At 52.2% G+C, this 26,365-nt stretch overlaps 6 protein-coding genes across 6 annotated transcripts; 4 read left to right on the forward strand and 2 right to left on the reverse strand.

Moving 5' to 3' along the window:
• Positions 1-126: 126 nt before the first annotated feature.
• CTRU02_210970 (BTB/POZ domain-containing protein 1) lies at positions 127-4,941 on the forward strand (the record flags this gene model as incomplete). The annotated part of the gene is made up of 1 exon (XM_036721790.1): positions 127-4,941. One exon carries the CDS (start codon positions 127-129, stop codon positions 4,939-4,941), a length of 4,815 nt encoding a protein of 1,604 aa, XP_036586162.1.
• Positions 4,942-8,889: 3,948 nt separating this feature from the next.
• On the forward strand, positions 8,890-11,819 carry CTRU02_210971 (autophagy protein ATG13; the record flags this gene model as incomplete). The annotated part of the gene is made up of 3 exons (XM_036721789.1): positions 8,890-9,120; positions 9,179-9,280; positions 9,354-11,819. The coding sequence occupies 3 exons, from the start codon at positions 8,890-8,892 to the stop codon at positions 11,817-11,819; spliced, it is 2,799 nt and encodes a 932-aa protein (XP_036586161.1).
• A 2,089-nt stretch (positions 11,820-13,908) lies between these two features.
• Positions 13,909-16,377, forward strand: CTRU02_210972 (class e vacuolar protein-sorting machinery protein hse1; the record flags this gene model as incomplete). Its single annotated transcript, XM_036721788.1, has 6 exons — positions 13,909-13,951; positions 14,025-14,185; positions 14,271-15,053; positions 15,110-15,182; positions 15,237-15,473; positions 15,530-16,377. 6 exons carry the CDS (start codon positions 13,909-13,911, stop codon positions 16,375-16,377), a joined length of 2,145 nt encoding a protein of 714 aa, XP_036586160.1.
• A 732-nt stretch (positions 16,378-17,109) lies between these two features.
• Positions 17,110-20,484, reverse strand: CTRU02_210973 (snf2 family helicase; the record flags this gene model as incomplete). Its single annotated transcript, XM_036721787.1, has 2 exons — positions 17,110-17,490; positions 17,551-20,484. 2 exons carry the CDS (start codon positions 20,482-20,484, stop codon positions 17,110-17,112), a joined length of 3,315 nt encoding a protein of 1,104 aa, XP_036586159.1.
• Positions 20,485-21,193: 709 nt separating this feature from the next.
• CTRU02_210974 (RanGTP-binding protein) lies at positions 21,194-23,203 on the reverse strand (the record flags this gene model as incomplete). Its single annotated transcript, XM_036721786.1, has 3 exons — positions 21,194-22,883; positions 22,936-22,970; positions 23,075-23,203. The coding sequence occupies 3 exons, from the start codon at positions 23,201-23,203 to the stop codon at positions 21,194-21,196; spliced, it is 1,854 nt and encodes a 617-aa protein (XP_036586158.1).
• An 803-nt stretch (positions 23,204-24,006) lies between these two features.
• Positions 24,007-26,279, forward strand: CTRU02_210975 (eukaryotic peptide chain release factor gtp-binding subunit; the record flags this gene model as incomplete). Its single annotated transcript, XM_036721785.1, has 3 exons — positions 24,007-24,340; positions 24,412-26,165; positions 26,223-26,279. The coding sequence occupies 3 exons, from the start codon at positions 24,007-24,009 to the stop codon at positions 26,277-26,279; spliced, it is 2,145 nt and encodes a 714-aa protein (XP_036586157.1).
• Positions 26,280-26,365: the final 86 nt, after the last annotated feature.

The raw sequence follows: 26,365 nt of genomic DNA on the forward strand, positions 1-26,365 counted from the left end.
TTTATCGGTAATCGATCATTTCCTCTTCTCGCGCTCGGAACTGCACCTTTAAAAAGGCCGTGATCCAAGAGATTCACAGCGAGGTGCTACCCCAGTGCTTGAAGGGTCCTTTGCTTACCCCCGCCCATGAGTCACCTACTTTGGAAATATTATTGGGAAAACGATGTCGATAGGTTTCGACGTCTACTGGCCCCGGCCGGGCACACGTCACAAGCTGCAACAAGGAGTCCAGCGGTAGCTGCCTCGCCTTTGGGGGGAAGTCCCGGAGGATACGGGACCTCCCCTCGGAATGCAAAGCTGCGAAAGTCTTCCGCCGTGGGCGTCAATGCTGGCCCCTCCAAGAGCTCCAATACCACACTGGGAAAAGCTGAGATCAACAGTCGCGACCATGCCGGTCTAACCGTCCTCCTCCGGGCCGCCTCTTCCACAAACTCCGACGCCATTCTATTCATTCAGGCGCTTCTCGAACATCCTGCGGTCGATTTATATGTGCAAGACCTGGAGAGTGGATGGAATGCTCTTCACAGAGCCCTATATACCGGAAACATCGCGATAGCCCGCTTGCTGCTCGAAAGGGAGCGGAAGATCTTGACGGAACAGACACTTGGAAGCTCAGTGGCCAAGGTTGGTCAGCTTATTAAGACGAAGGACCGAGAGGGTAACAGTCCCTTCGATCTCTACAATTCGACCATTGCGGTACGGATGGTTGGTGGCTCAGGAGACTCAGACGATTCAGATGTCGACTCAGACATGGACGGCAGCTCTGATGGAGGCCAGGTGCTGATGAAATCTGTTGCTGCACTAGACGGCGTTTCCGAAGGCGTTGAGCTTTTCGTCTTCGGTAGTAATCGGAATCTTTCTCTTGGAGTGGGTGACGAAGACGACCGCCAGTTCCCGGAAAGGATCACCCTTAAACGACCGGACCAGCTTGTGCGAAGGTTCTTCCAAGAATATCTTGCAAAGACGAAGAACGGGCTTTCTCACGAACCAGCCACTGTTATTGAAGACATGGATATGGAAGACATTCCGGCTCTAATCAGAAACCGCCCAATCCGGATCCATGATGCAGTCCTTTCCAAACTGCACACAGCGATTCTTACGACTGATCCTGTCTCCAACTTATATGTCTGTGGCGTCGGACGTGGTGGGCGCCTTGGTCTAGGCAACGAAAACACCCAATTCCGCTTCGTTCCTGTGCAGGGAGGCCTCGCCGACAAAAAGGTAGTGCAAGTCGCACTTGGTCAAAATCACAGTATGGCAGTCACTGATGCAGGTGAGCTTTGGACCTGGGGCTCAAATAGCAATTCCCAGCTAGGATACAGTTTGCCACCGCCGGCCAGACAAGACGAGGAGCCTATGAGCGCTACCCCACGACAAGTGTTTGGGACTCTGAAGAAGGAGGTTGTACTTGGCGTGGCGGCGTCTGCTGTGCATTCCGTGGCGCACACTTCTACATCATTATTTTGCTGGGGCAAAAACCTTGGCCAGCTGGCACTCATGGATGCAGACTCGAGATCTCTGGAAGTCCAACAAACCCCTCGAAAAGTCGCTGCGTCTCTTTTCTCGTCACCCATAGCCGCCGTTTCCGCTATTGATAAAGCGACGACGTGTTTGCTAGCCGATAGTACGGTTTGTGTGTTCACCAGTTATGGCTACAACTTTGTTAAATTTCCTTCCCCTGATGTCTTTGTCAACCACCAATTCACCGCGTCCATGTTGACGCGATACGACTCAGTTCGGAACCAGGTCAACCGCATCACATCAGGAGGGGACACCATCGCTGCTCTCACTACCAGAGGTGATCTTTTTACAATGACGTTGAATCACAATACCGACTCGACTCCTATAGCGACATCGACCACAAACCCTTCAAAAATTAAAGGTGCTGTTACGACACCAAAGTGCGTATGGAACGCCAGAAAAGACGGCGTCAAATCGGCTAGTGTCGGCGAACACGGGGCCGTCATTATCTGTACAGAGTCAGGCTCAGTTTGGAAACGTATCAAACGTGCCAAAGCAAAAGATGCCGCAATCCCTGGCTCAGCCGATATCAAATGGAAAGACTTCAAATTCCAGAGAGTACCTAGCGTAACGAATGCTGTAGCCGTTAGGAGTTCCACTTTTGGAGCGTTTGCGGCGATTCGCAAAGATTGCGATGTGATGAAGGAACAGGTCAATATTAATGAGCAATCGCTTTGGGATGACTTGGCACCACTTCTCATCCTTCGAGATTTCCAAGCATCGACACCAGGTAGTGGGGACAAAGATACACTTGGTTTTTGGAAATCAGAGGACTTGAAGTATCGTATCGGATTGCTTCCCTACGAGATTCTGAAGTCATCAGATCTGGAGAGCGACCTTAAGCAATACCTTCTAATGGTACCAGATCCAGAGACTGATATGGAGCTCCGCACTTCAGCGTGCCCGGAGCTCAAGATACCGATACACCCATGGCTTCTCACAGGCCGGAGCTCAGTCCTACGAAGAGTTCTTAGCCAGTATCGGAATGGCAGCGAGGGGGAGATACCGCAAGTCCTTCGGATTGGAGAAGAAGGCGGGAAAACCGTGATCACGTTTGACTCGATCGACCTGCTTTCCCTGCTCAACATTCTCATTTATTGCTATGACGACACCGTCATTCCGGCGTGGAACCATACACGTCAAGCGCCATCTCTAGCTCACAGATATCGCCAGGTTAGAAATGAGCTGATGAGGTTGGCTACAAAGCTCGATATGACGAAGCTTGAGGCAGCTGCTCGTCTCCAGACAACCGTTGACAAGTCTTTGGACCAAGACTTCGCCAGAGCAATCCAGGATCCAACGTTTTTCGAGGATGCCGACGCGTTGGTCGAGTTAGATGGCGAGGAAGTACCTGTTCACAGCCAACTCATGCGCCAGAGGTGCGATTTTTTCGAAGGGCTTTTCCACGGTCGAGCTCGGGGCCAATGGCTTGCAGGTCGCCGCAACATTTTGGACGATGAAGAATTGGTACGAGTGGATTTAAGCCACTGCGATCCCCAAGCTTTTCACTACGTTTTGCGCTATCTTTACGCAGACGTTGGCGCCGAGCTTTTTAACCAAACAACCGCTGTCAATATTGACGAGTTTTCCGACCTGGTCATGGCTGTCATGAGCATTGCAAATGAACTTATGCTTGACAGGCTATCACAGATCTGCCAGTTTGTGATTGCACGTTTTGTTACGACACGTAATATCGCCCTTCTTCTGAACGAGATTAGCCCCTGCTCAGTGACGGAATTCAAAGATGCTGGCTTGGAGTACATTTGCTTGCAGATGGAGTCCATGCTTGAAAACCATCTTTTGGATGATTTGGAAGAGGACTTACTCGAAGATCTCGATCACGTCGTCCGGGAGAACCAGCTGGCTCGCTATCCCTTCGCAAGAAGCGGTCGGGCGGAGTTGCTTTTGTTCGAAAAGGACCCGGACCTTGCCCTTGACGTTGACGAGGAACGCCGACGAAGGGTACGGGAGATGGCGTTCCGGTCAAATCAAAGAGAAGAGGAAAAGAAGATTTCGTCTTCGTTGAAGACGAAATTTGGTAGCTTGGAGGACACTGCTGCTATCACCTCTCCTAGCTTGGAAAAGGGCCGTCGGAGGTCTAAAACTAGTCGTAACGAGCCTTTCAGCCCTAGCTTGCGACCCAAGGAGTCTCACGCTGACCTCATTTTTGATATGGATGAGGAGAGTCCATCCATGGGCAGTCCTCCGGTCTCCCCCTTGCACAAGGCATCCAAGGCCAGGGGCAGACCTGAGCCTGAACGGTTTTCGTCCTTGCCAGGTCCTTGGAAAGATCTCAAGGGGCAATCCGCAGGCGACACACATCAGCTTCAAGTTGCCAGTCCACTCATGGGCACACCTGCGCAGTCTGGCTTAAGCCCATCGCGATCGCCTCAGGGACTGGGCGGACCTAGCGCTCCGAAGGCAGGGAGTCCCTGGGGCCCAGCAGCTTTTCCGACGCAAAAGATGGACTTGCGTCAGGCTTTGACAGAGACTCCAACCAAGTCAGCCTTGTCGGACGGTATCGCAGCTCAAAAGAGCAAGGAGGCGTCCCCCAGGCCATCTCAACCGAGATTGTCGCAAAAGGAGCGCAAGAAACAGCAACAGGCACAGGCAGCGGCACAAGCAGCTTTGGAGGCCGAGGCCCAACAACCCAAGGTGGCGTGGGATAAGGAGTCGACTGGGAACAAAACGGCACCATGGAAGGTAGCCTCGAGTGGTCCTAAGCCGATTCTCAAGGACACCTTGGCCAAGGCCTCGCCAATATCGACACCGCCTACAACGGGCGCCAAGTCTTTACTCTCGGTGGAGTCTTCAGGCAAATCGAGCCCTAGACGGGCCGCGTCGCCTGACACCCGTTTCCCTGGCCAGTCTCGCATCAGTAGCCCTCCCGCGACAACGAATATCTCGTCAAGCCAAGCACCTTCGAAGCCGCTCATCCCCCACTCGAAATCTTACATCACTCCCGCACCCAAAGCCGAGCCCATGTTGGGACTTAGTATGGCAGACATTATTGGCCAACAGAAGCGCGAGCAAGAAATTGTGCGTGAAGCCGTTGCGAAAAGGTCGATGCAGGAGATTCAGCAAGAGCAAGAGTTTCAGCAATGGTGGGATCAGGAGACACGGCGCGTGCAGGAAGAGGAAGCTAGAAGGGAGGCCAAGGATAAGGCGAAGGGGGAGCGAAACTCGAAAGATAGCAGAAGAGGCAGGCGTGGTCGAGGAGGAGGAGGAGGAGGGGCAGGAGGGGGAAAAGGGAAGGGTATCAGTACACCTACGGGCCAAGCTGATGGACCCGGCAGCAACGAGGTAGCTGCTCCGCAGAAAGTGCCGAGTGGACCCTCGAACAACAACCGAGGACGGAGTCACCGAGGCCGGGGCAGAGGCGGCAAAACATCGACATCAGCATCGGCATCTGCATTGTGATTTGCATGATTTCGTAGGCGTTTTGGGGAGTCTTGGGGCTAAAGCAGAACACATGTTCAGGCATATTTTATTGGGCACAAACATTACATATGAGGAGATGCTTCTTGAATTGTCACACCAGTACGATTCGCAGACTGGAAATATAGAAAAGACTTTTGTTCAGACAAGCACACTTGCACTAACATAGACATGGTTGGGGTCCTCGTACATCAAAAACTTGCTTAGCAACACGGTAGGGTGACTGTCTCATGTGACGGGGAATGACGCCGGGTAGAGTTGCTCCAAGTCGCAAGGCCGTCTATTGATGGATGTCTTACCATGTCCATTTTACGGAATTCGGAGGCCAGGAGGAAGTGGGTGATGAATGGGCGGCGCTAATGTCAGGCGCTCCGTTCTCACAGCAGAAACGCTACGCAGGACCCGGGACTGGGTCCGATCTGCGGAGAGAGGAGCATGAAAGAGCGTCTATGTGCATGTGCATGAAGGCCACCACACACCAAAGTCCTAGCAGTGGCTAGTAAGTCGGTTTGGTTGGTTGGTTGGTTGGTAGGTTGGCCTGTTGGGGACGACGGATAGGCTTATCGCTATCGAGGCGGGACTGCACGAGGTAGGGAATGATAAGAAGAAAGACCAGATGATACCTATGCGGATTAGTTCATGGGCGGCGATGACTCGTTCGACACATGCTACGCTTGGCTGATGAATTGGGACAGCCGCAGATGCCGCGACGGCCGTATCGAGTAGGTAGGTAGTCTTGAGGAAGCAAATGACGAAAAATGATAGGCTGCAGAGATGGAATGCCGCCAACTCGTATCGGATCGTGGCATGACGCGATATGGCTCGCTCTTTGGGACGTATCTGAGGTAAGAAGAGATAAGGGAGTCCTGGACTTTTACGGGCAGCAACTAAGTTGCCATGCTGGGAGGTCGATTCCCGGTGTCAACCGAAGGCCGGGCACATGTTGCCCATGAACTGGCACAGCAAGGTACTACGTAGTAGGTAGGAATGAAATTTATTTATGTATGTATGTATCTCGGGGCTATGTACGACTGCTCCTGCAGGCCCCAGGCTGCATCCTGTTGTCCTGGTCCAGGCCGACGACCTTGTTGGCCATGATTCACAAGGGGGGGGGGGGGGGGGGGGGGGGGAGGGTGACAGAGCCGCAGGCAGAACAAGGCTTCCTCCGTGGGCAAAAGGGAATGGTGCCATGAAGTAGAATAAGAATAACAAGCAGGTCATGGCTTGATGAGCCCCGACAGACAGATAGAGCATCAGTTTAATCGGCCATGGGGAACCCTGTCCTGGTGCCAGCTGTCAGGCGCCAATCGGGAGGGTCTGGTTTAAGCGGAGTAGCATTGCGTGCTACCGAGCTGTACTATGCTGTAATGCAGTGATTGATGGAGCCGTGCGGCCAGCAAGCCACAGCACACGAGGAAGGAACTTCCCCAGTGACTCAGCAGTACAGAGAGCAGAGCCCCCGAAACCCCGACCACCCCCTCATCATGCCCCAGAGATTGGCAGTTACAGCGAAGCTTTGAGGAGGAGTTGAGGCCATTCTGAGGTCCGGGCTTGTCCAAGACCATCGCCCCCTCCACATCCCCTTGCCACAATTGGAACCACAACGGAAAACAGTCAATGGCGGTCACTGTGAGGTAACTTACCAGGATAGCAAAGTTACCTGAGACAAGTTGCAGTCAATGAAAAGGAGAGAAGAGATTGTAAACTACCGTCAAGCTGGAAGAGAGTTGTTAATCTGTTGCTGGCTAAGGTAGACAAAATGGAATGACCATTTGGGGATACCGAGAACACTAAATGGAAGAAAGTTCAAATGATCAAGTTGGATAAGAGAAAGGGAGAGAGAGAGAGAGAGAAGGCCAAGGCATGTCTCGTGTCTGCCACTCTTTGGTCGTGACGAACGAGTATGTTATGCCGATGCCGGTAATTGCTCGATCCTAGGTACATGCACACGCGCATCTTGATGGGGTGGGTGATGATGACACAAAGTAGTCTCTTTTCTTGTGGCCGTTGGTCCTTCTACACTAACACAATGTACTCGATATTAGCAATGGGACAAGATGCACTTAGTCTCGTCAAGCCAAGCATTAAAACAGCAACTGAGTAACTGAGCATCAGTGCAGGCAGGCGACCAAATCCCCTGGTCTTTTTATTTTTATTTTTTATTTCCTTGTTCCCTTTTCTCTTCCATCCCATCCTATTCCACAACCCCCCTGTAACCTGCACCTGCCTAGCTGCACCTGCACCGTCCACAGCGCCAACGCTCATCCACACCTCATGGTCCGTGGTGGTCTACGGATGCTTGTTTGAGGGTGCACCACGTACATTGCTGGCTTACTTGTTGCTGCTCCTGTCTGTTGCTGTTACTGCCACTGGAAGAAGGCCCAGGGCCACTGGCAGCACCAGAAAATGAGTGAAAAGTACCAGCGGCTGCACCCAGTCTCTTTCCCCCAACCCCTAGTGAGGTACTATTACCTATTATTACCTGCCACCACTTGGGCGGGCCCTGCTTTCGCTCATATTTACTGCCTGCACCTCCTACTCCTCCTCCTCCCTCCCCTCCTCACTATCCCGCTCTGCTGGACCATAGATTGCTCCCTCCCCCTGGTCCTGATTGAACCTTGTCCAGCTCCAGCAACCCAGAGACATCCATGTCATCCGCTGTCTTGTCTGCTCCTTTCTTGCCTCTAACTCGTTCCCATTTCTAACCTTGAGCGCTCGCTCTCTCTCCCTCTACCTCTTTATTTTCCCATCTTATTCTCCCCTTCTCTTCAACCTTCTAGCGTTGTGTGTCTGCCCTTAGCAACTCCCAGACAATAACAAACCCTTTGTTGTGCCTAGTTCCTGCCGTTTCTGCATCATTAATTCCAGCCCTTGCGTCTTTCTGCGTTTGACTCGGATCCCGTTCTGTTACCGTGTATTTCTTGCAACCTCACCATTTCATACTCCAACCTCTTCTTATCCGTCTCTCTCTCTCTCTCTCCCTCCCTCCCTTTCTTCGAGTTAGCATTACCATCTGATCTTTTGCCTGTTTCTGGTTTGCCGTCCTTTGCATCCCCGTCTCGTCACGAACCTCTTACCCTCGAGTACACCGCTTTGCCCTTGCCTTGCCTATCCTTGTGTACTCGCTTGAGCATCCCAAGCCCAGCAAGTCCACCAGGTGACTCCATGACGGAAGGGTTCATGTTGACGATCACGAGACTTGCCATCCATTGAGCGGATGACACCAACGCCGTTAATCCCCGACTACATCACCGCAGCGCCGAGTCTCCGCATTATCGACTTGCAGTGCCACCCAAGTCCTTCCTGAGAAACCCTCCTTCTCTACCTTTGAGCGACAGATTTGTTGTCGCCGGCCGATGTGTCTTGGAGGACGTCACTTTTTTTGCGAACCAAATCGAAGCGAAGCTTACCCCAGGCGACCAAAAGCCATGATCAAAGCCACAGCCGCCTAAGATAGCTCAACCATTCATCCTGCAGCTCTGCCTGGTGCCTCCTTGGCCTGCTTGTGCGGCACCCAGTTACCTCTGCGTCGGTCGCATCGAATCCCCCTCCTCGACGTTGCCCCTGCCCGCCGTTGCCTGCCTCGTTCCCGCGCCGCACCCTACCAAGGGTTTCCCACCCCACTGGAGCTCTTTCGCCGTATCGCATCTTATTCTTGTCCATTTCGAGCGACTTCCCACCCCGCCCTACGCTTCAGACTTGAGGCACCAAACCGATTTAACGGCTTCTAGTTGTCATGAAGGATGGATGAGCGAGCTCGGTACCACCCCGACGTCGACACCGAGAATACCCTCCCGTAATCCGCCTAGAACCGCCTTGTACCCTCGCAACTCGCTCTCGTCGTAACATCTATATCCAGGCTAGCTTTTGCCGGTTTCACAGATTAACCTCGACCATCCCCCGCCCTTTGGGGCTTCAACCCCGACCAAAATGCATCAACAAGCTCGACCCGCACCGCGAGTCTCATCGCCCGCTTCTTCACCCCAGACAAACCCTTCCCGAACGAACAATCCAAGAGAAGGAATACTGGGTGCTCGCGCAAGATCAGGGTCTGAAGCCTCTGGCCGTGAACCCGCAGTCGCTGCCTCTCCAACTCTCGAGACTCCTCCAGGGGTTGGCCCTCCTGCCGATGCCATCAAAAAGTTGGACCAGATAATCCAGGTGCGCCGATTCGGGGGGTTAAGACTGATACTCTTGGGTCTATGCTAAACTGAAGCAGAACTTTCACACCAAGGCTGCCTCGGTGGTCCTTCAATCGCGCATCAACCTGAAGCCCATATACACAACCCGTGGGTCTGGCAGCAAGAAGCTGAACAAATGGGTTAGTCTCTAATCCTTTGCAGCAACTGGTGCACTCTCCACCGATGAGATGCTAATACCGCTTTCTTTGACAGTTCCAAATCGAGACCGAAGAGTTCGACGACTTCAAAGATGAGCTGCGTGTATGGAGAAATTGCGGCAGCTTCGAAAACAAGCCGCCGCCCTTGATCATTGAGACATATCTTGACACTTCACGCCTGACCGCTAGCCAAACCTTGGTCATTGTTGACGAGAATGGAAAGAGATGGGATGCCATGGAGGCACTGAATTCTTCTGATTCGAGCGATGATGGCCGACCCGTTGCTGCAAAAAAGAAGACCGAAGTTATTCTGGAAAGATGGCGCATTGAATTGAAGACAATACCATCCGATGGCCTAAATGACTTCGGCCCAACATTACCGACTATATACAAGAAAAGCATCGTCTTCTTTCGGTCACTATTTGCCGCAACAAGGATCCTTCCGGTTTGGAAGTTCACACAGCATTCCCTCAGTAAAGGCGTGCACCCCTCACTAGAACCGCGATGCCGTATTCGAACCGGCGAGCCAGATACCGACGGCCTCGATCGCCTCAGGCATCCGCTGTATGATGGCCGGCCAGATGTTGTAACGGACTATGTGTTTGGTGATTTGGAAGTCCCTGTCGGTCGTTTGTATGCATCGGTGACGTACAGGAATGAGTGCAACTTTCGAGTGGATGATTCCGAGGCGCTCCTGAGTTCACGTTTCATGGGCGTCGACGAGAACTTTTTTAAGCCCTCGTTGCCTCAGAGGAGGGAAAGCCGCAGGAACGACCCCGAGGTCGGGTCTCTACCGTCTCATCGACGCAGCAGGAACCTGTCTGACATTCACCAGACATATGGCAGCCTTTCAACCTTTCACGGCGATGGTCCTTTGGGCACCAGTCCTATATCAGCTCTGAAGGCCGTACGACCTCCTGGTTCTGACACAAGTTCGCCCCCGGATTCTGTCCCGGCGAGTGTTGTGCCAAATCCCCCAAACTCTTTGCCTGTCTCGGGATTGGCGTCGAGGCCATCTGCCAAGGGCTTCAGTAGCACTGGCCGGCGTCCATCCGTCTCCTTTCAGCCTTTCAAAGCTGGTTCCCTGTCTGGCTCTCCAGTTCCTCGAACGTTGGATTCTGAGTCACCGGCCTCACCCATGTCACGGGCCGCAGCATTGAATGCGCTCACGCAACCTCGCAACCGTACGTCATTGACAGCCGGTATGCCTGCCTCTCTGCGAGGCGGTCCTCCGGCAAGCGACGCAGCTGTAGTGGGCTCCCCTCGGCCATCCTCAACGAGCCGCTATAGCAGTAGCTTTACCCATCGCAAAGGGCGGCTTTCCTTCGGCGGTACGAGCAAGGCGGTGGATGACGAGCAGGGTAGCAGCGGGCGACAAAGCCTCTCTTCGTCTGTGGCGCAACCTGGCTCTGGGCTATTGGCCGAAGCAGGAGGCGGTGGTAGTTCAGGGTCACTGCAAACAGATGACGACCAAATCTCTGAGTTTCTGAAGGCACTGGACAGCAAGAAAACTCTTAAGAGCTTTGAGCCTAGCAAAAAAGGCGAATGGGCAACGAACAGGACGGTTGCTCAGCTCTCCAAATTCCACATGATGAAGGAATCAAACAACGCTCTCACAGACTCAATGACCTCTTCAATGCAGATGCACAGATCATCAAGTTCGTCAAGCCGACAGCTCTCCAACGTTCCCAGCATGGCCGCCCCCGCTTCGATATCGGTCTCATCTTCCCCTGGCAAACCTCTTTCGCCACACACTCCTCATACCCCTGCAGTACCTTCACGTTTGAGCGAGAATTCAATCATTAATTACAACACCAGTCAACCTCGAAGCGAGCGAGGCAACAGCAGTGCAGAAAACACGCAGATTAATAGAGAAGACACAATCACTCAAGATGGTACTACTGCTATTGATATACCCATTTCTCCAAGAATAGGCACGCATCCGAGGCGTTCTAGCTCCGTGGCCCAGCAGAACCGGGCACTAACGGATGAAGACGATGGTGACCTTGCTTTTGCAGCTAACCGTAGCATCAGTCTGGGCGCCGAAGACCGTGAGCCGCCCACCCTCAGTATGCTGCTGGGTAGGCAAGCAAAAGCCGAGTCATCTACCCGAAGAGAGGGGACATCGCTACAGCCAGCAGTTGACATTCAGTCATCGGGCTCGGCGGATATGATCAGGCAGGGCTCATCTGAAGGGTCTAAGCCACCAGGAGGTCTTATGGCCGTCGCACCGTCCAGCTCGCCGTTTGGAAGGCGTCGATATGCTGGTATGGCATCAACCGGTGGCCGCGGCCAGACACCCCCCCAATCATCAAGAGGAAGCTTCACAGGCTCCATCGGACGATACGGACGTGGTGACAATGACCTAGTCGACGAGGAGCCGCTACTTTTCGACATGTCAGAAATGGACGCCCAGTCACGTCGAAGTCTGGAGGAAGGACGCGGTGGCGGCAACGTTGGATCTGGCTCGGGGAGCCGTGGCGACTTTGAACCCCGAGGCATCAGTCGACGAGGATGGTAGACCATGCATTATCTCATCAGCCTTGTCTTGGTCGATTAAGAGGCATACAATTGCAAAATTTAACGATACAGGACGTTTCCGGGGCGCACGGTTGTAGCAATTTCGGAGCGGTCCAACTACAGTTGAGGAATGGGCCCTACAGCCTGGAACGGCGTGATGGCAAGACCAGAAGAGCCTTGCCAGAGACGATGTCACTGTTACACACACACACACAATTTATATAAATATATGACGGTTGGAGGGATAAGGAACTTTGGCGTTGGTTGGGCTAGCTGATGATGGTATTTTGGTGCTAGCAAAGAAGACTGGAGTAGGGCTAGGGATTACAGATATGATAGAGAATGTACAAAGACTGCCATGTACACATTCAGCGAGTGTCAACCCACTCAACAGCAACAAAGTTGAAGGCTTAGAGAAGTGCTGTGTAATTTGTCGTGAGGTAGATGCAAGTTAATTCTCACAACGATACACGAAAATTAGATAGGAAGCAATGTGGCTATAGCACGCTTCGTCTGAAGTTACGTACGCGTGGGGGACTTGTCTAGGCAGAAATGTTTTGTATCGCGAAACAACTGGCCGGTAGCAGAGTGGGAGTGAAAATCTTTGACGTTAGGCTGGCCGGTTCGAGGTGAGTCCAGTAAGGTTTCTATAATCAGCCACTGCGTACGCTTCGGGATAAATAAGCACGCACTGGATGACTGAGAGGACAAGGTCATGGGAGCCAAGCAATCGGATGTGGCTTGATAGTTGTGAGTTTGGTTGGCCCTGTCAACATGCTCATTCCTCGCCCCGCAGTCGTTGTATGGCGCATGCATAGCTGACGCCGCCTTTGCCATGCCAAACGGCAGGGCAGCGAGGTTTTATTTTGTCCCTTCCCTTATAGATCTGGTCTTTTTCTTCTCTTACAAGTAAGTAGGCATCAAAGGTCTCGTGACAGGATCAAGGTTGTTATTGGAAATGTTGACAATATAGGGGCAATATCGTGTTTGATGAGCGACGACCGAAGCCGTAACGTGCAGTGAACGGATGAATGTGTATATACAATGCTAAAGTGAGAAACGGACACATGAAGTGACGGTCGACGACATAAATCAATACGGAATTAATGAATCAGCTGCAGCACGAATAAACGAAGCATCGCAGTCTTTCTATTGTTCGTGATACTGTCGCGTCGCAATGTCCACGAGTTTGTTTACGTACCCTCGGTTTTCCCAAATGTGAGTGAGAGGTTCCATTTTGGTGGAGGTGGGATCAGGTCCAGTCCACAGATGTGGCGGTGCGAAGACGAAGTCCGCGTAATTCATGGGCGAAACCGCTCAGCCTTTACGGATCGATGATGACGACGGGCCTTCCCAAGGTATATTAGTGGGTCGGTGGGCCTGCGCGGCGGCTTTGCAAAAGTCACTCTTGGAGATACTTGCTATGGAGAGGTACATTGAGACAGGTGCCTTGTCTCTAGCTACCATTAGCGTAATGGTGCTTCCCCTCCTTCTCTAAGCCAAGGCACCTTACTTACCTCATGGGTTGTGGCACCTGCTTTCTTCCCGCCCAATCCATCCAACCATCGATGTCCATGTCCACCTGTCGGTCTGTCCACCACCCCCCCAATACCTGACTACCAACCTACACACATACCTTACATACCTCGCCTCTTCTTGCTAGGCGGCCTTACGTACCCATTACTGAACAATCTTGGTGACCTATCTACCTTGTCCTTCCCCTTCTACATTCTGCCCCGCGGAAACGAACACTGACACGCCTGCCTCTCCACCGAGCTTACTTCACAACCCAGGCCGTGCGCGCTCATCCAACCAGGCTCCAAGACCTGACAAACCTACCTGAGCTGGCCAAACTTCACTTCAATCCTATCACTCACAACCCTCTTCTGCCCGCCATACTTTGTGCTTCACGTACAATAATTCTCTACGGGATATACTGAAAACCTGCTGGTCCTGCTAACCTACTTGCCTACTGATATATTCGGCACGACACATTTGGTTTGCCTCAACATCTGCTACCTGCTACGAAACGGCTTTGAGTAAAACGGCCACTGTAGAGCATTCGCAGCGGCTCACGGCTTCTGCCCAATATGTTTCGAGCTGCAGCCGCCGGTCCCTTCGACGATGGCGTCGGTATGTGATCGCATTTGATGCATCCACAACATTAAATACCTGGACAGCTTGCTAATTCGCTTGTATCGTGTAGCCAAGGCGACCGACGAAAACCTGACCTCGGAAGATTGGGGAGCCATCATCGAAGTTTGCGACCGCGTAAGCAACGATCAGAATGGACCCAAAGAGGTCGTACAAGCCATGATTAAACGCTTGGCACATCGCAACGCCAATGTTCAGCTGTACACTCTTGAGGTGAGTCTTCTTCTTTCCTGCCTCGCACTGACGGCATTCTTGGCGGCACGCGCGAACGTCGCTGACCTCATCGCTTGCTGTCTAGCTCGCAAACGCCCTCAGCCAGAACTGTGGCAAGAATATGCATCGCGAGCTTTCCAGCCGAGCCTTCACCGACGCCCTTCTTAAACTCGCAAACGACCGTAACACCCATAACCAGGTCAAGGCCAAGATCATCGAGCGCATGAAGGACTGGTCTGACATGTTCAGCAAGGATGCGGACCTCGGCATCATGTACGACGCCTACTTCCGACTTAAGCAGAGCAACCCAACTTTGCAAGCCCCCTCGGCGCCTCAAAAGACGGGTCTGACGGACTTGGACCGTCAAAAGGAGGACGACGAGCTGCAGATGGCTTTGAAGTTATCGCTGCAAGAGGAGGAGCGAAAGAAGAAGGCGGCCGAGCCTAGCGCTGCAGCATCATCATCGGCATCATCTGCCGCCCCAGGATCTTCCGCTCAGGCGGCCCAACCCCAGAACCAGCCCACACCTGTGCCTGCTGGTACGACAGCTGCTACGGTGTCGAGAGTGCGAGCTTTGTATGACTTTGTCCCATCGGAACCTGGGGAGCTGGAGTTCAAGAAGGGTGACGTTATTGCCGTCTTGGAGTCCGTTTATAAGGATTGGTGGCGGGGCTCGCTCAAGGGCAAGACGGGTATCTTCCCCCTCAACTACGTCGAGAAACTTACGGACCCGACCCCCGATGAGCTGGCACGCGAGGCTCAGATGGAGGCCGAAGTGTTTGCGGAGATCAAGAACGTCGAAAAGTTGCTTACCCTGCTGAGCACTTCTAACACGGCGCCGAGAGAAAAGGATAATGAGGAGATATCTGTAAGTCACGGACGAGGACCCCATACAAACAGAGGTTGCTGACACCAACTGTTCAGAAACTCTACCATCAGACGCTGGCTATCCGGCCGAAGCTGATCAAGCTTATCGAGAAGTACTCGCAAAAGAAAGGTGACGTCCCCTCCCCTCCCAACCTGGACCAGAACTTAAGTTAACCAGAAACAGATGACTTCACGCAGCTGAACGAGAAGTTCATCAAGGCTCGTCGTGACTATGAATCGCTTCTTGAATCCTCCATGTCGCACCCACCTCAGCCTAGCTATCACCAGTACGCGATGAGGCCGGGTCCTGGTGGTTACCCAGGCGGGCCAGGGACAGGATACCCTCCTCAGGGGCCTCCCCAGCAGCAGCAGCAGCAGCAGCAGCAGCAGGAGCAGAGATACTATACTCCCGCACCACAAGGTGAACTACCTTGATAGCCTTTCTTGAGTGCATCGAGTTTGACTAGTTGTACATAGAACATCCACAATACCCCCAGTCCACGCCCTCGCCGAATTTCCAGCGTCCAGCACAAGCAACGCCCGCCCCTTTCTACGTAGCCGGCGCCGAAGTGCCCTCGGCGGGTGGACCGCCTCCTGCGCAAAACCAGCAGTACCCTCAGCGTGACCAAAACTCCCGCTTGCCGTCCACAGGCAAAGCCCCAGCGCCAATCAATACGTCGCCTACGCCTCCCGCCAACGCTTACAGTGCCTATTCACAGCCGCCTAACCAGAGACCGCAAAGTACGTACGGCGCTCAGGAGTTGGCGACCTCTGTGTATGATTCGCCTATCGCTACCCATAACCCGAACTCGGCCGCGACGTACTCTTCATCTGTATACTCCCAGGACGACCCGTATAACAATGCGTCTAGTCCAGTGACAGGAAACTCTACAGTCAATGTACCGCATCCATCGTCTTTCCCGCCATCAGCACCTACTGGACAACAACAGCAGCAGCAACAACAACAACAACCACCTCAGCCATCCCAACCATCTGCGCCGCAGCAGCAGCATCAACAATCTCAGCCCCAGTACCAAAGCTATCAGCCACCAGGAACGGGACCGGATAACTACAGCAATGCCCCAACGCAGGCACCACCACCAGTGCCAATCGGAGCTGCGCCACCCATTCCAGGTGCAGGCAGGTCTGATGTTATGACGCCGCCACCTCTGCAACCCGGTGGTGCGAGTTACGACGCCAGGCAAGGATTGCCCAGCCAGGGAATGCAGCCGCAGTATAGAGCATATGTGCCACCAGGCGCTGCCGCCGACGGACCAAGTGCGCCTTCTGCAAATGACTACTATCGCCAGAGTGGCGTCTACTAGAGCTTGGGAACGGGTCAGTAAAGCACGACTCAATGACAAATTTGAGTCCAACGGGAGGGTATCTGATTATTTAATGACTACATTCTTTTTTTCCCTGCGACGCTAGCGACTTTCTTGATTTCCTCCTTGGTGTGGCACTTTGGGGATTTCGTATTTTGCAGTAACTTCCCACCGCCGCCGGAGTTGCAAAGAATGGAGGCGATGTATATCGCGAGCCCTTAAACTTCGGTATTACCAAGATATAGCGTATAGTTTGCTGACTGGATAGGAGGTGAAGGGTATGGTGGATGGGGGGCTGGGTACATAATACGCAAGACACTGTAATATACTCATTCAATTAAGCGACTTATACCAAGTGCTGGCTTCTCTTTTCTATTGATTTTTTTTGGATTTGATACGACTGATATGTCTGTTGGCTTCAAGAGAGTATAAACATTCGCAGTGTCACGACTCCGTGTGGTCATGTCATAAAGGGCAATTGAATCATCGTGTAGTTTGCTCTGTGTTGCCAGTAACCTTTACTTTTACCCCCTTTCGACACTTAACCAGCCATTGAGTGGCCAAACGAAACGCCCTTAACGCCCCCATCATGACCTCCTGCATCATGCTTAGAAGAGATGAGCCTCTCATAATCAACAGCACGCGAAGCCTTCTCCTCAAGTCCAATTTTTTCGCTGATCGTAAAGTAATAAATGATGCCGCCGAGCTCTGATATATACTGTTGAGTCCCAATCACCATCGTCGGCCATACATCTCGTGCTCTGCCCTCTTGGGGGCAGCCTTGCGGGCTTTGCCCTGCAGCAAGCCCACCTCTGGAGAAGCTTGTCTGCTACTTCGGGCCGAGGCTCGTGACTGATCGACATAGCTGTTGTCGCCAGCACCGCCACCACTGGGAGAATCGCGGCGGAATAGATCCATGATCTCCTTGAAGCCGAGCTTGAAGGCGTCCTTCTTCATGCCACCTTCGATAGCCGTTTCAGCAAGCAGCCGCTTCTTCTCCTGCAGCTGGAGGATGCGCTCCTCGACCGTCTTCTCGACAGTAAGTTTGTAGACGACTACATCAACCGTCTGGGTAAGGCGATGAACTCGATCAATAGCCTGCTCCTCGACGAACTGGAGAACATACGTTAGTCTAAAAAGATTAAAAGGGAAGCATAGGCTGTCCAAACTTACAGGATTCCAAAACGGCTCGAGAATAATCACACGGGTGGCAGCCGTGAGATTGAGACCCAGGCTGCCACACTTGAGACTGCAGAGCAAGATGCGAGTGCTTTTGTCATTGCGTAGGCGGTCCAAACTAGCCTCACGCTCATCGTTTTTCATGCTACCGTCGTAGCGAGTAAATTTGAAGCCTTCTTTGCGAAAAAATGGCTCCACAAGGTCCATCATGGAGGTAAACTGCGAGAAAACAATAAACTTATGCTCTTTAGTTTCCTTATGCAGTAACTGCATCATTTGGCGAATCTTGGCGGAAGCCAGAATCTGAGACACCTGGCCATTTGGGTTGTAGTTTGTATCGTCGTCAGAGTAAAGTTCAGACTCATCGATTCCGGTATCCCCTTCCGAATCAGACCTCGAACTGGCTTGAGAGGATTGTGATGACTTGCACTTCCTGTTGGCCTGCGATGCTATCGCCGCAATCGACGGAAGGCTGTCATCAGAAACAATGCTCTGATCCACGCTATGCTCGTTTTTGACCTCTTCATCATCAACAACGAAGCTGTCAAGTCGGCTACCATCATATTCGTTCTCCGACTCGTGTCGTGAGTCTTCAGACCCAATCCAGTCGCCACCACCCTCAGCGTTCTCATCTTCCTCCCCGCCTGCTTTACCCAGCCGTAATTGGCCTTGCTGATCTTCGGGGACAAGCCAGCTGCCGTCTGCCTCCTCATCATCACTATCAAGAATGACATTCCGATTTCTGGGTCGCCGCACCCTGGGCTTTTGCGGACTATCTTCTTCGCCATCAGCTAGCAGGCTCTGTTCCACAACCTTCTTCACCTTGCCATTCTTATGCTTGGGCTTCTTTCTCTTTGGCGTCTCATGCTCCTTGAAGTAGGCTAGGTCGTCGTAGCACTCCTGGCAAGTATCTCTATCGCTATTGACGACATCTTTAGGCAAGTCGCGCCCACAGATACTGCAAGTCTTTGTAATAATGCCCATACCACCAAACATGTCAGCGAGCGAGTCGATATCTGCCGTTACGTTTTTCTGAGAGACGTCATTTGACAACGCATCCTTGTCCTTATCCAGCTTGCCCTCGACAAGCTTTGGGTGGTTGCAAGCTTGCCTGAGTCGCAGTAGTAGAACCAATGCATTAGCGTAGTCTACCTTTCCCTTGAGCATTCTTTCAATGCTCTCATCCGCTCGAGCTTCCAGTCTATCATAGAAACGACGTTCAGCAGGGGAGAATGATGTGGCGACAGTGACAACCTTGCGTTCCGTGACTTTAAAACCAGTACTTGACTGTTCGCCCTCCTTGGACGGCTTGCCTCCGGGGTTCAACGCGCCAGCTTCCTTAAGGATGTCCTTGGTACGACGTTTCATAAAGCAACGTAGGAGACTGTGAAGGCGACGAATAGCAACATGCCCTTTGCCATTCTTTAAGGGCTTCTCGATTTGTTCCTTCCACTCCTTGAGGTCGTCGTAGGGCTTGATTCTCAAGAACTTGATAAGAGACTGTAGTTCTTCTAGATTGTTTTGCATTGGTGTTCCTGAAAGACACCAGCGATATTCCGACCGCAGGGCATAGCATGCTTTCGTTGACTTTGCGTTTCTGTTCTTAATGGTGTGTGCCTCGTCAAGCACGACGCGCCACCAGTGAAGACCAAAACATCCTGCCTTGACGCCATTATCATCCTCAGAGGAGTGTCCCCACTCGGAAACTAAAACCTGGTAGGTCGTGACGACGACATCATATTGGGCGAGTTCCTTGAATCGTTTGGTTCGCTGTGGCCCATGGTGAACGCAGACTTTGAGTCCATGAGTTTTCGACACCTTGTCTCGAATCTCTGATTCCCACTGCCTTATCAAAGCAAGCGGTGCCACAACGAGTGTCGTCTTCTCGGTACTGTCAAAATGTTTTTTCCATCCCTTGTCGCCTTTAGCGGGCTTTTGGTTGCTCAAAATAAGCGCAATAGTTTGAAGAGTCTTGCCAAGACCCATGTCGTCTGCCAAAATACCACCTTTGGGAACCTTTCCTCTTTTCACAGGACCCAGTTCGCGGCCTCTCATCCACTCCACACCTTCAACTTGATGAGGCAGCAGTTTCACCTTCAGGCCCTCCATACTACCGTCCTTGTTATCCGCTGTAGTCTCTTGCTTCTCCTGATCTGCATCTTCATCCTCCATGCCACCCTCCAAGAGAGCCTTCAAGTCGGCAGATGCTTTGGAAGGGTCGGTGTAAAACTCAGTGTCGCCGAATTTATCTGTAGGCCTGTATGTGGCGAGGTTCGCGTCGGGGCCAATGGAACTATAGAGTGTACGAGGCTCAGGTTTCCTATCTTGGTAGAGGGGTACGGCTGGTACGGAGACCTGCTGAACTCGGTGATGCTCCGGCCTGGACCTCCGTTCATTGAAGATGCCGGTAGCCTTCTGCTTAAGAGAGGACATCATCTTTGTCGGGTGGCCGAAAACTGGTCGCTGGGAGGAGGAAGTGTGAAGGGGATCGTGGCGCTTGACGTCCAAGAAGAAGGACTCCAGTGCATCAGAGTGTAGAGTTGATTGCTCTTGCAAACTTGACTGGCTTTCCTTAGAGCTAGGCCGAGAGGGTTGTGTAAAGTCATCGCGAGTTATTTCGATCAGGTCGGGGCTTGTTGAGCGCTGTGCAGGCGGAAGGCGTCGTGCCGACATGTTAGTGACAGCTGGCGACGACTTTTCTCGCAGCGTTGTTGAAACACGCATATTGTCGAATCTCGCAGTTAGCGAATCGGGATCGAAGGAAGACGTATCGCGGTTCTCGGTTCTGGGAGAGCTTCTAGAATCGTCTTGTGTTTCTTTTGCAATTGCCGTCGTTTTGGAGAAATCATGACTGTTAAAAGAGTGGGAGTCCTCGTTAGGGTTGATCTGGCGTAAAGGGCCCTTAACAGGGCTGCGTTGGTTGACCATATCTGGATATGATGGTCACGGCTTCTCTTCGCAGCTAACGATAGAAACTAGCGTCTACTTGCAAGATACTATGTATACGCTAGATTTCTTGTCGTCGTATGGTTTCTTTTTTGTTGGTGGGGGGTAACGTCCGTAATTAGTTTTCTGTATTGCAGAACGAGGTCAGTGATCGGGATTGCAATCCTGAGAAAAAAACAAATGGATGAGGGGTGTACAAACTTTGCAGGTCCTGGTACGATACCCTTGGCTAGGCGACTCTGGTAATTTAGGGCGAGCGACAGAGTTCTATTTATGAGAAAGCGGTTGGTCGCGTAGAAATGGCCGAGACGCGTAAATGGGTGCAAATGTGACAAGATTGTGTTTAGATGTGAATGGAAGTGAGGGCAGCTAGTAATTACCGTTTACGAATGACATACCTCACTCTCCCCAGCAACGGGCAACCAATGCTACGCCACAAGGAGAATAGAGATCTTGGTGAGGGGTCCAAAGTGGCGGTGCACATTCCTTGCTTGGTGCTGCTTTAGCAGCATTTAACTCCGCGTAAGACTCTTCCTTAATCCACACAGTGCCGCGCAACGTTAAATCGCACCCGGCTTGTTAAAACCCAGCGCCTCTTCACCGAGTTCACCGAGTCTTGTTCAATTTTTGTAGGATGGATGCATTGATCATGATTATTATTCAGGTTCGCTTTTGAATTTACCATTTCTTATCATCTAGATGGGGTATCAGTGTACGGATCAAAACCAACACGACGCTTCGCTTCTGTCCTAGCCCTCAACCTCTCCTCTCCTTTCAACCCAGTCGTGGATGTCTCCTCAAGAAAGAATGTAAGAATATGATCATGAATCGTCAGATGTGAGGCTTGCTGAAACTCTTGTAAGCTTGTAAGCCTTATGAGCATCTCCATCAAGGAGAGAGATGTGGTGACGGCGCCGAAGGGTGATCTTTGAACAAACGAGTCGCTATTGTCCACTCTATGATGTGCCAAACGTTGGTGAGACGGCCGCGAAGGCATGTGCATGTCTCTTGTGGAAGGCGAAGAGTGCAGAGACATATTTTGGATTTGAGCCACAAGATTCGAATCCAACGAGGATCTTGTCGGTCGAGTGTCAACCTTTGGTGCTGCTGCGTTGAACGCTAGTGCGGGGCCCGCTAGCAGCTTGCCTTCCTCTTCCACAAAATCTTCGTCTTCCGTATCACTGCTCTCCATGTAATCTTCTTCAAAGACCTCCAGCGCGATCCATTCCGGGTCCAGATGGCTGGGAAACTGCCTTCGGGGTGGGGCTGTTGGCAACTTGGGCAGTTCATCCAAAACGTCTAATGCCGCACTCTCTTCACGAAGTTGTCGGTCAACGTCCTCCTGTTCATCCGAACTGCTCTCAGAACCAGCACCTGTATTTGATATGTTATCGTCTCTATATGCCATCATCTCTTTCTGAATTTGTGATGGAGGCTTCGCTAGGGCGTCCCGTTTTAACAACAGAATGGGATTATTGTCCAAGCCGTCACTGCCAATGTTGAGAATGCGACCGGTGTCTGCATAGAAGATTTTGGAGATCTGATGAATCGGTATGGATTCCCTGATTCCTGCACAGCTGATTTCGTCGTAGGGAGCAGCTTGCCCGGAATCGTCGTGAGCACGACCGTCATCCAAGTCCTCTATTATCTCCAAGTGATATGCATACTCATTATGATGCCCTCTAGAGTGAGAAGAACCGAAGTGGTCTGATGGTCCAAAGTTCTCTTTCATTCTCTGTGGTGGCTGAAAACCCTTATCCGCGTCAAACACATGGCCCATGGGTGTTCTGCAAAGTCGCACCCTAGCCTTGTGAATGACCTCCTGCCACACGGGTTTCCTCTGGTCTTCATCAAATCCGTAGGAATTTCTTGGCTCTCCCAGGAAGCTCCTTTGAGGTGTCTGGGGGGTTTGGGGCGACTGTGCTCCTTGCTGCGGTCGAGCTTCGGGACGGGTTGTAGAATGGCCCAGAAAGAGCATATAGAGTGATAATGTAAAGGCAGGCCCTACTTGCACAGGTCGAGAAGGGTCGGCGGCGTACTGAGTATCCCCGAAGGTGAGAAACATGCCAGCTTGCAATAGTCTGGATGGAGATATACTTGGAGACATTGAGGAATTGAGACTCTCTCCCGACGCGGTGATTGCCATGTGCAAGAGGGGGATATCCCTGTCGATTCGGGCTAGGAGATCCTTCATGTCGTTGATGATTGCCTTAAGCTCGCCAAGTTGCTGTTCTCCGTCGGTGCTGCCTTTTGAAGACCCGCAAGGTGCTTCACCTGCTTCGGCAGCGTGCTCTACCCGACGGCCAAGAGCAATGATGTCCTGGTGAAGACCCTTAGCCAGGGGTAAAGCTGACTCGAGGAAGGCATTTCCTCTTCCCGACCTACAAAGAGATTAGCGACCGACATCGGTTTAGTTTTTTAGGAGGTAGTTACTTGAACTCGATAAGATCAATTGCAGGAGAGACCACCTACATAACTTGTTAGTGAAATATAGCACTTCGGCGTTGTCTCAGATCCTCGCCTTTAACTTGCTATCCAGTACTTTCTGGAGCCTTTTAAGCTCAGAACGAACACCTCTGTCATCTACAGTCTTCATGAGACGCGAACACTGAGAAAAGGCGTAGGTTGAAGTCAAAGCAATGCCTGACCTTATGGCCATGTTCATCGCCTGAGCTCCCAGCTTAGCAAGTAAGGCATCCATGGCTGCTCAATAACTTCCTCCCATGCTATTACAACTAGACTTAGCATAGGGAAATGACGATCCTGGTCAACAGAATGACGTTGTTAGAGAGTGAGGAAAGAAGAAAGAGGAGCTTCGGCGAAGAAGTTGGGCTTTCAAAGAGAGAATAATTACTTGTAATCGGATTTGACCAGGATACCTGAGGCAGGTTGCCATAGGTGAGTGAGCTGGGCCAGTGACGATGCAGGCGCAGGTGCCCGATTTGGGTGGAGGGGTTCAGTGCGCAACACAGTACGAATACAGGACGCTCACGTGCGCTGGCGGGGGACACGGTGGGTTTTGGCGGTACAATTACCCCTCAATTGGCTGTGCTACAGTGCGACGTCACTGGAGGTAAGGCAGCACCCCGCCGTGTAGTGGATCAGGCTGGTCTCGATTGCAAAACTTGAACAGCTGTGCCAGATGATTAGAGACGAGGGAAAAAAAGTTAACAGAGCGGCAGCATCTAAATTTCCTACACCCTCATTATCAAATTTTGCTACTGGACCTTTCAATAGCCCGTGGCAGGCATCAAATCCGAGTGTGAGTCATTTGAGCCCAAATCAGCCTTCAATCCCACTGTACTGCTACCGGTTCTTTTGCCTCTGGGGAAAAATAGCCCTCCAGCCCCTCTTTAAATCTTTCCTGGGCGGCGCATCTCGTTAACATCCCATCCCACTTCCAGCTCTGACCGCATCTCCCGAATCCGCTCGCTCACCACCTCACCTCACACCCCTCGAATTCGACACCCAGCTACATCTGCCGCCCCGCCGCAGTTCATTACAATGTCGAACCTCAACTCGTGGGAAGATGATCCTGCTGCCCAGGACGATAACCTATCGCGACAGGCCCAGCAGCAGCTTAACCTCAACCAACACAATCCTCAAGCCGGTTCGTTCCGCCCTGGCGCTTCGTCTTTCCAGCCAGGCGCTTCGTCTTTCCAGCCCGGTCAGCAATATGGTGGCTACGCTCCTCAGTACCAGCAATACTACAACCAGGGCTACGGTGGTGGCTTTCCCCAGTATGGAGGCCAGCAAGGAGGCCAGCAAGGATTTAACCAGTACGGACAAACTGGGTACGGAGGCTATGGCCAGCAACAGGGCTTCCAGCAGCAATACGGTATGTGCATTACAACCTATCACATTTGTACAGATATCATCGACTCTTTCGTCAATACTAATATTTGATAGGCCAAGGATATCCTCAATATGGCCAGCAGCAGCAACAACAACCCCAGGCTCAAACCCAGAAGCCTGCCCCTACCATTGCCAAGCGTCCCGCCAACGCTCCTGCTTCCACTTCTGATGCCCCCGCTCCTCAGCCAACAGTGAAGAAGGAGGGCGGTGCTAAGGTCCTGAGCATCGGTGGTGACGCTCCCAAGCCCAAGGCCAAGGTGCTCTCTATTGGTGCTACCGCTCCGGCTAAGGAGGAGAAGAAGGAAGAGGCGCCTAAAGAGGAGCCTAAGAAGGAGATTAACGCAGCAGCTGAGGCCGGAGCCAAGGCTACAGCAACCAAGGCTATTGAGAAGACGGGAGCTTCGACCACTAAGTCTGGCAAGACTTCTCCTTCTCCCTCGTCTGGTCGCTCTAGCCCTTCTGGCGGTGGCAACAAGGGTGTCGTTCGAGAGGCCGATGCTGTGCAGAAGGAGCAGACCGCTGATGTTGACGAAGAGACTCTCAAGGAAATCTACGGCAAAGAGCACGTCAATATTATCTTTATTGGTCACGTCGATGCTGGCAAATCTACCCTGGGTGGCTCCATTCTTTACGCTACTGGCATGGTCGACGAGCGGACGATGGACAAATACAAACGCGAGGCCAAGGAGCTCGGCAACCCCACTTGGTACCTCTCATGGGTTATGGATCTGACCAAGGAGGAGCGTTCCAAGGGCAAGACTGTCGAGGTTGGCAGAGGTTTCTTTGAGACGGAAAAGCGTCGCTACAGTATCCTCGATGCTCCGGGCCACAAGACTTACGTGCCCAACATGATTGGTGGTGCGTCTCAGGCCGATGTCGGTATTCTGGTCATCTCCGCCCGTAAGGGTGAGTACGAGACCGGTTTCGAGCGAGGCGGCCAAACCAGAGAGCATGCTATGCTCGCCAAGACCCAGGGTGTCAACAAATTGATTGTGGCCATCAACAAGATGGACGATCCTACTGTTGAGTGGTCGCACGAACGTTACAAGGAATGCACAACCAAGCTGTCTCAGTTCCTCAAGGGCACTGGTTACAACTTGAAGACCGACGTCTTCTTCCTGCCCGTTGCCGCTCAGCAGTCCATGAATATCAAGGAGAGGCTTCCGAAGGAAGTTGCTCCTTGGTGGGAGGGACCCTCTTTGCTCGAATTCCTTGATAACATGAAGGCCCTCGAGCGTAAGGTCAACGCGCCTTTCATGATGGCAGTGGCCGGCAAGTACCGCGACCTGGGTACCATGGTTGAGGGTAAGATTGAAGCAGGTGTCATCAAGAAGGGCATGTCGCTCACCATGATGCCCAACAAGCAGAGCGTGGATGTGTCGGCTGTCTATGGCGAGACTGAGGAGGAAACCCAGGTTGCGCAATGTGGTGACCAGGTCCGTATCCGCCTCAGGGGTATTGAAGAAGAAGACATTCTGCCAGGATTCGTCCTGTGCTCGCCTAAGCGTTTGGTACACAACGTCACGACATTTGAGGCTCAGATCCGTATCCTAGAGCTCAAGAGCATCCTGACTGCTGGATTTAACTGCGTGCTGCACGTCCATGCGGCCATTGAAGAAGTGACCTTCGCCGCCCTGCTTCATAAGCTGCAAAAGGGTACCAACAGAAAGAGCAAGCTGCCGCCATCACACGCTAAGAAGGGCGACAGCATCATTGCTCGCATGCAAGTCATTGGTGGTGCTGGATCAGTGTGCGTGGAGAGATTCGAGGACTACCCGCAGATGGGTCGGTTCACTCTGAGAGATCAGGTTCGTGATGATGGCCCCGCTAATCGTTTACCTAATGGCTAACATATGGAAAAATAGGGACAAACCATTGCCATTGGCAAGATTACCAAGCTAATCACCGATGAGACGTCTTAAGTTCACAATGATTGATACCAAGCCATAGGTCGACTTCGGGCAATGGGTAGGGGCTGATTTGAGTTCCTCTCAAAATGGTGGACGGG

The sequence above is a fragment of the Colletotrichum truncatum genome, assembly GCF_014235925.2.
Source record: "Colletotrichum truncatum strain CMES1059 chromosome Unknown Contig_0007, whole genome shotgun sequence".
NCBI lineage: Eukaryota > Fungi > Ascomycota > Sordariomycetes > Glomerellales > Glomerellaceae > Colletotrichum > Colletotrichum truncatum.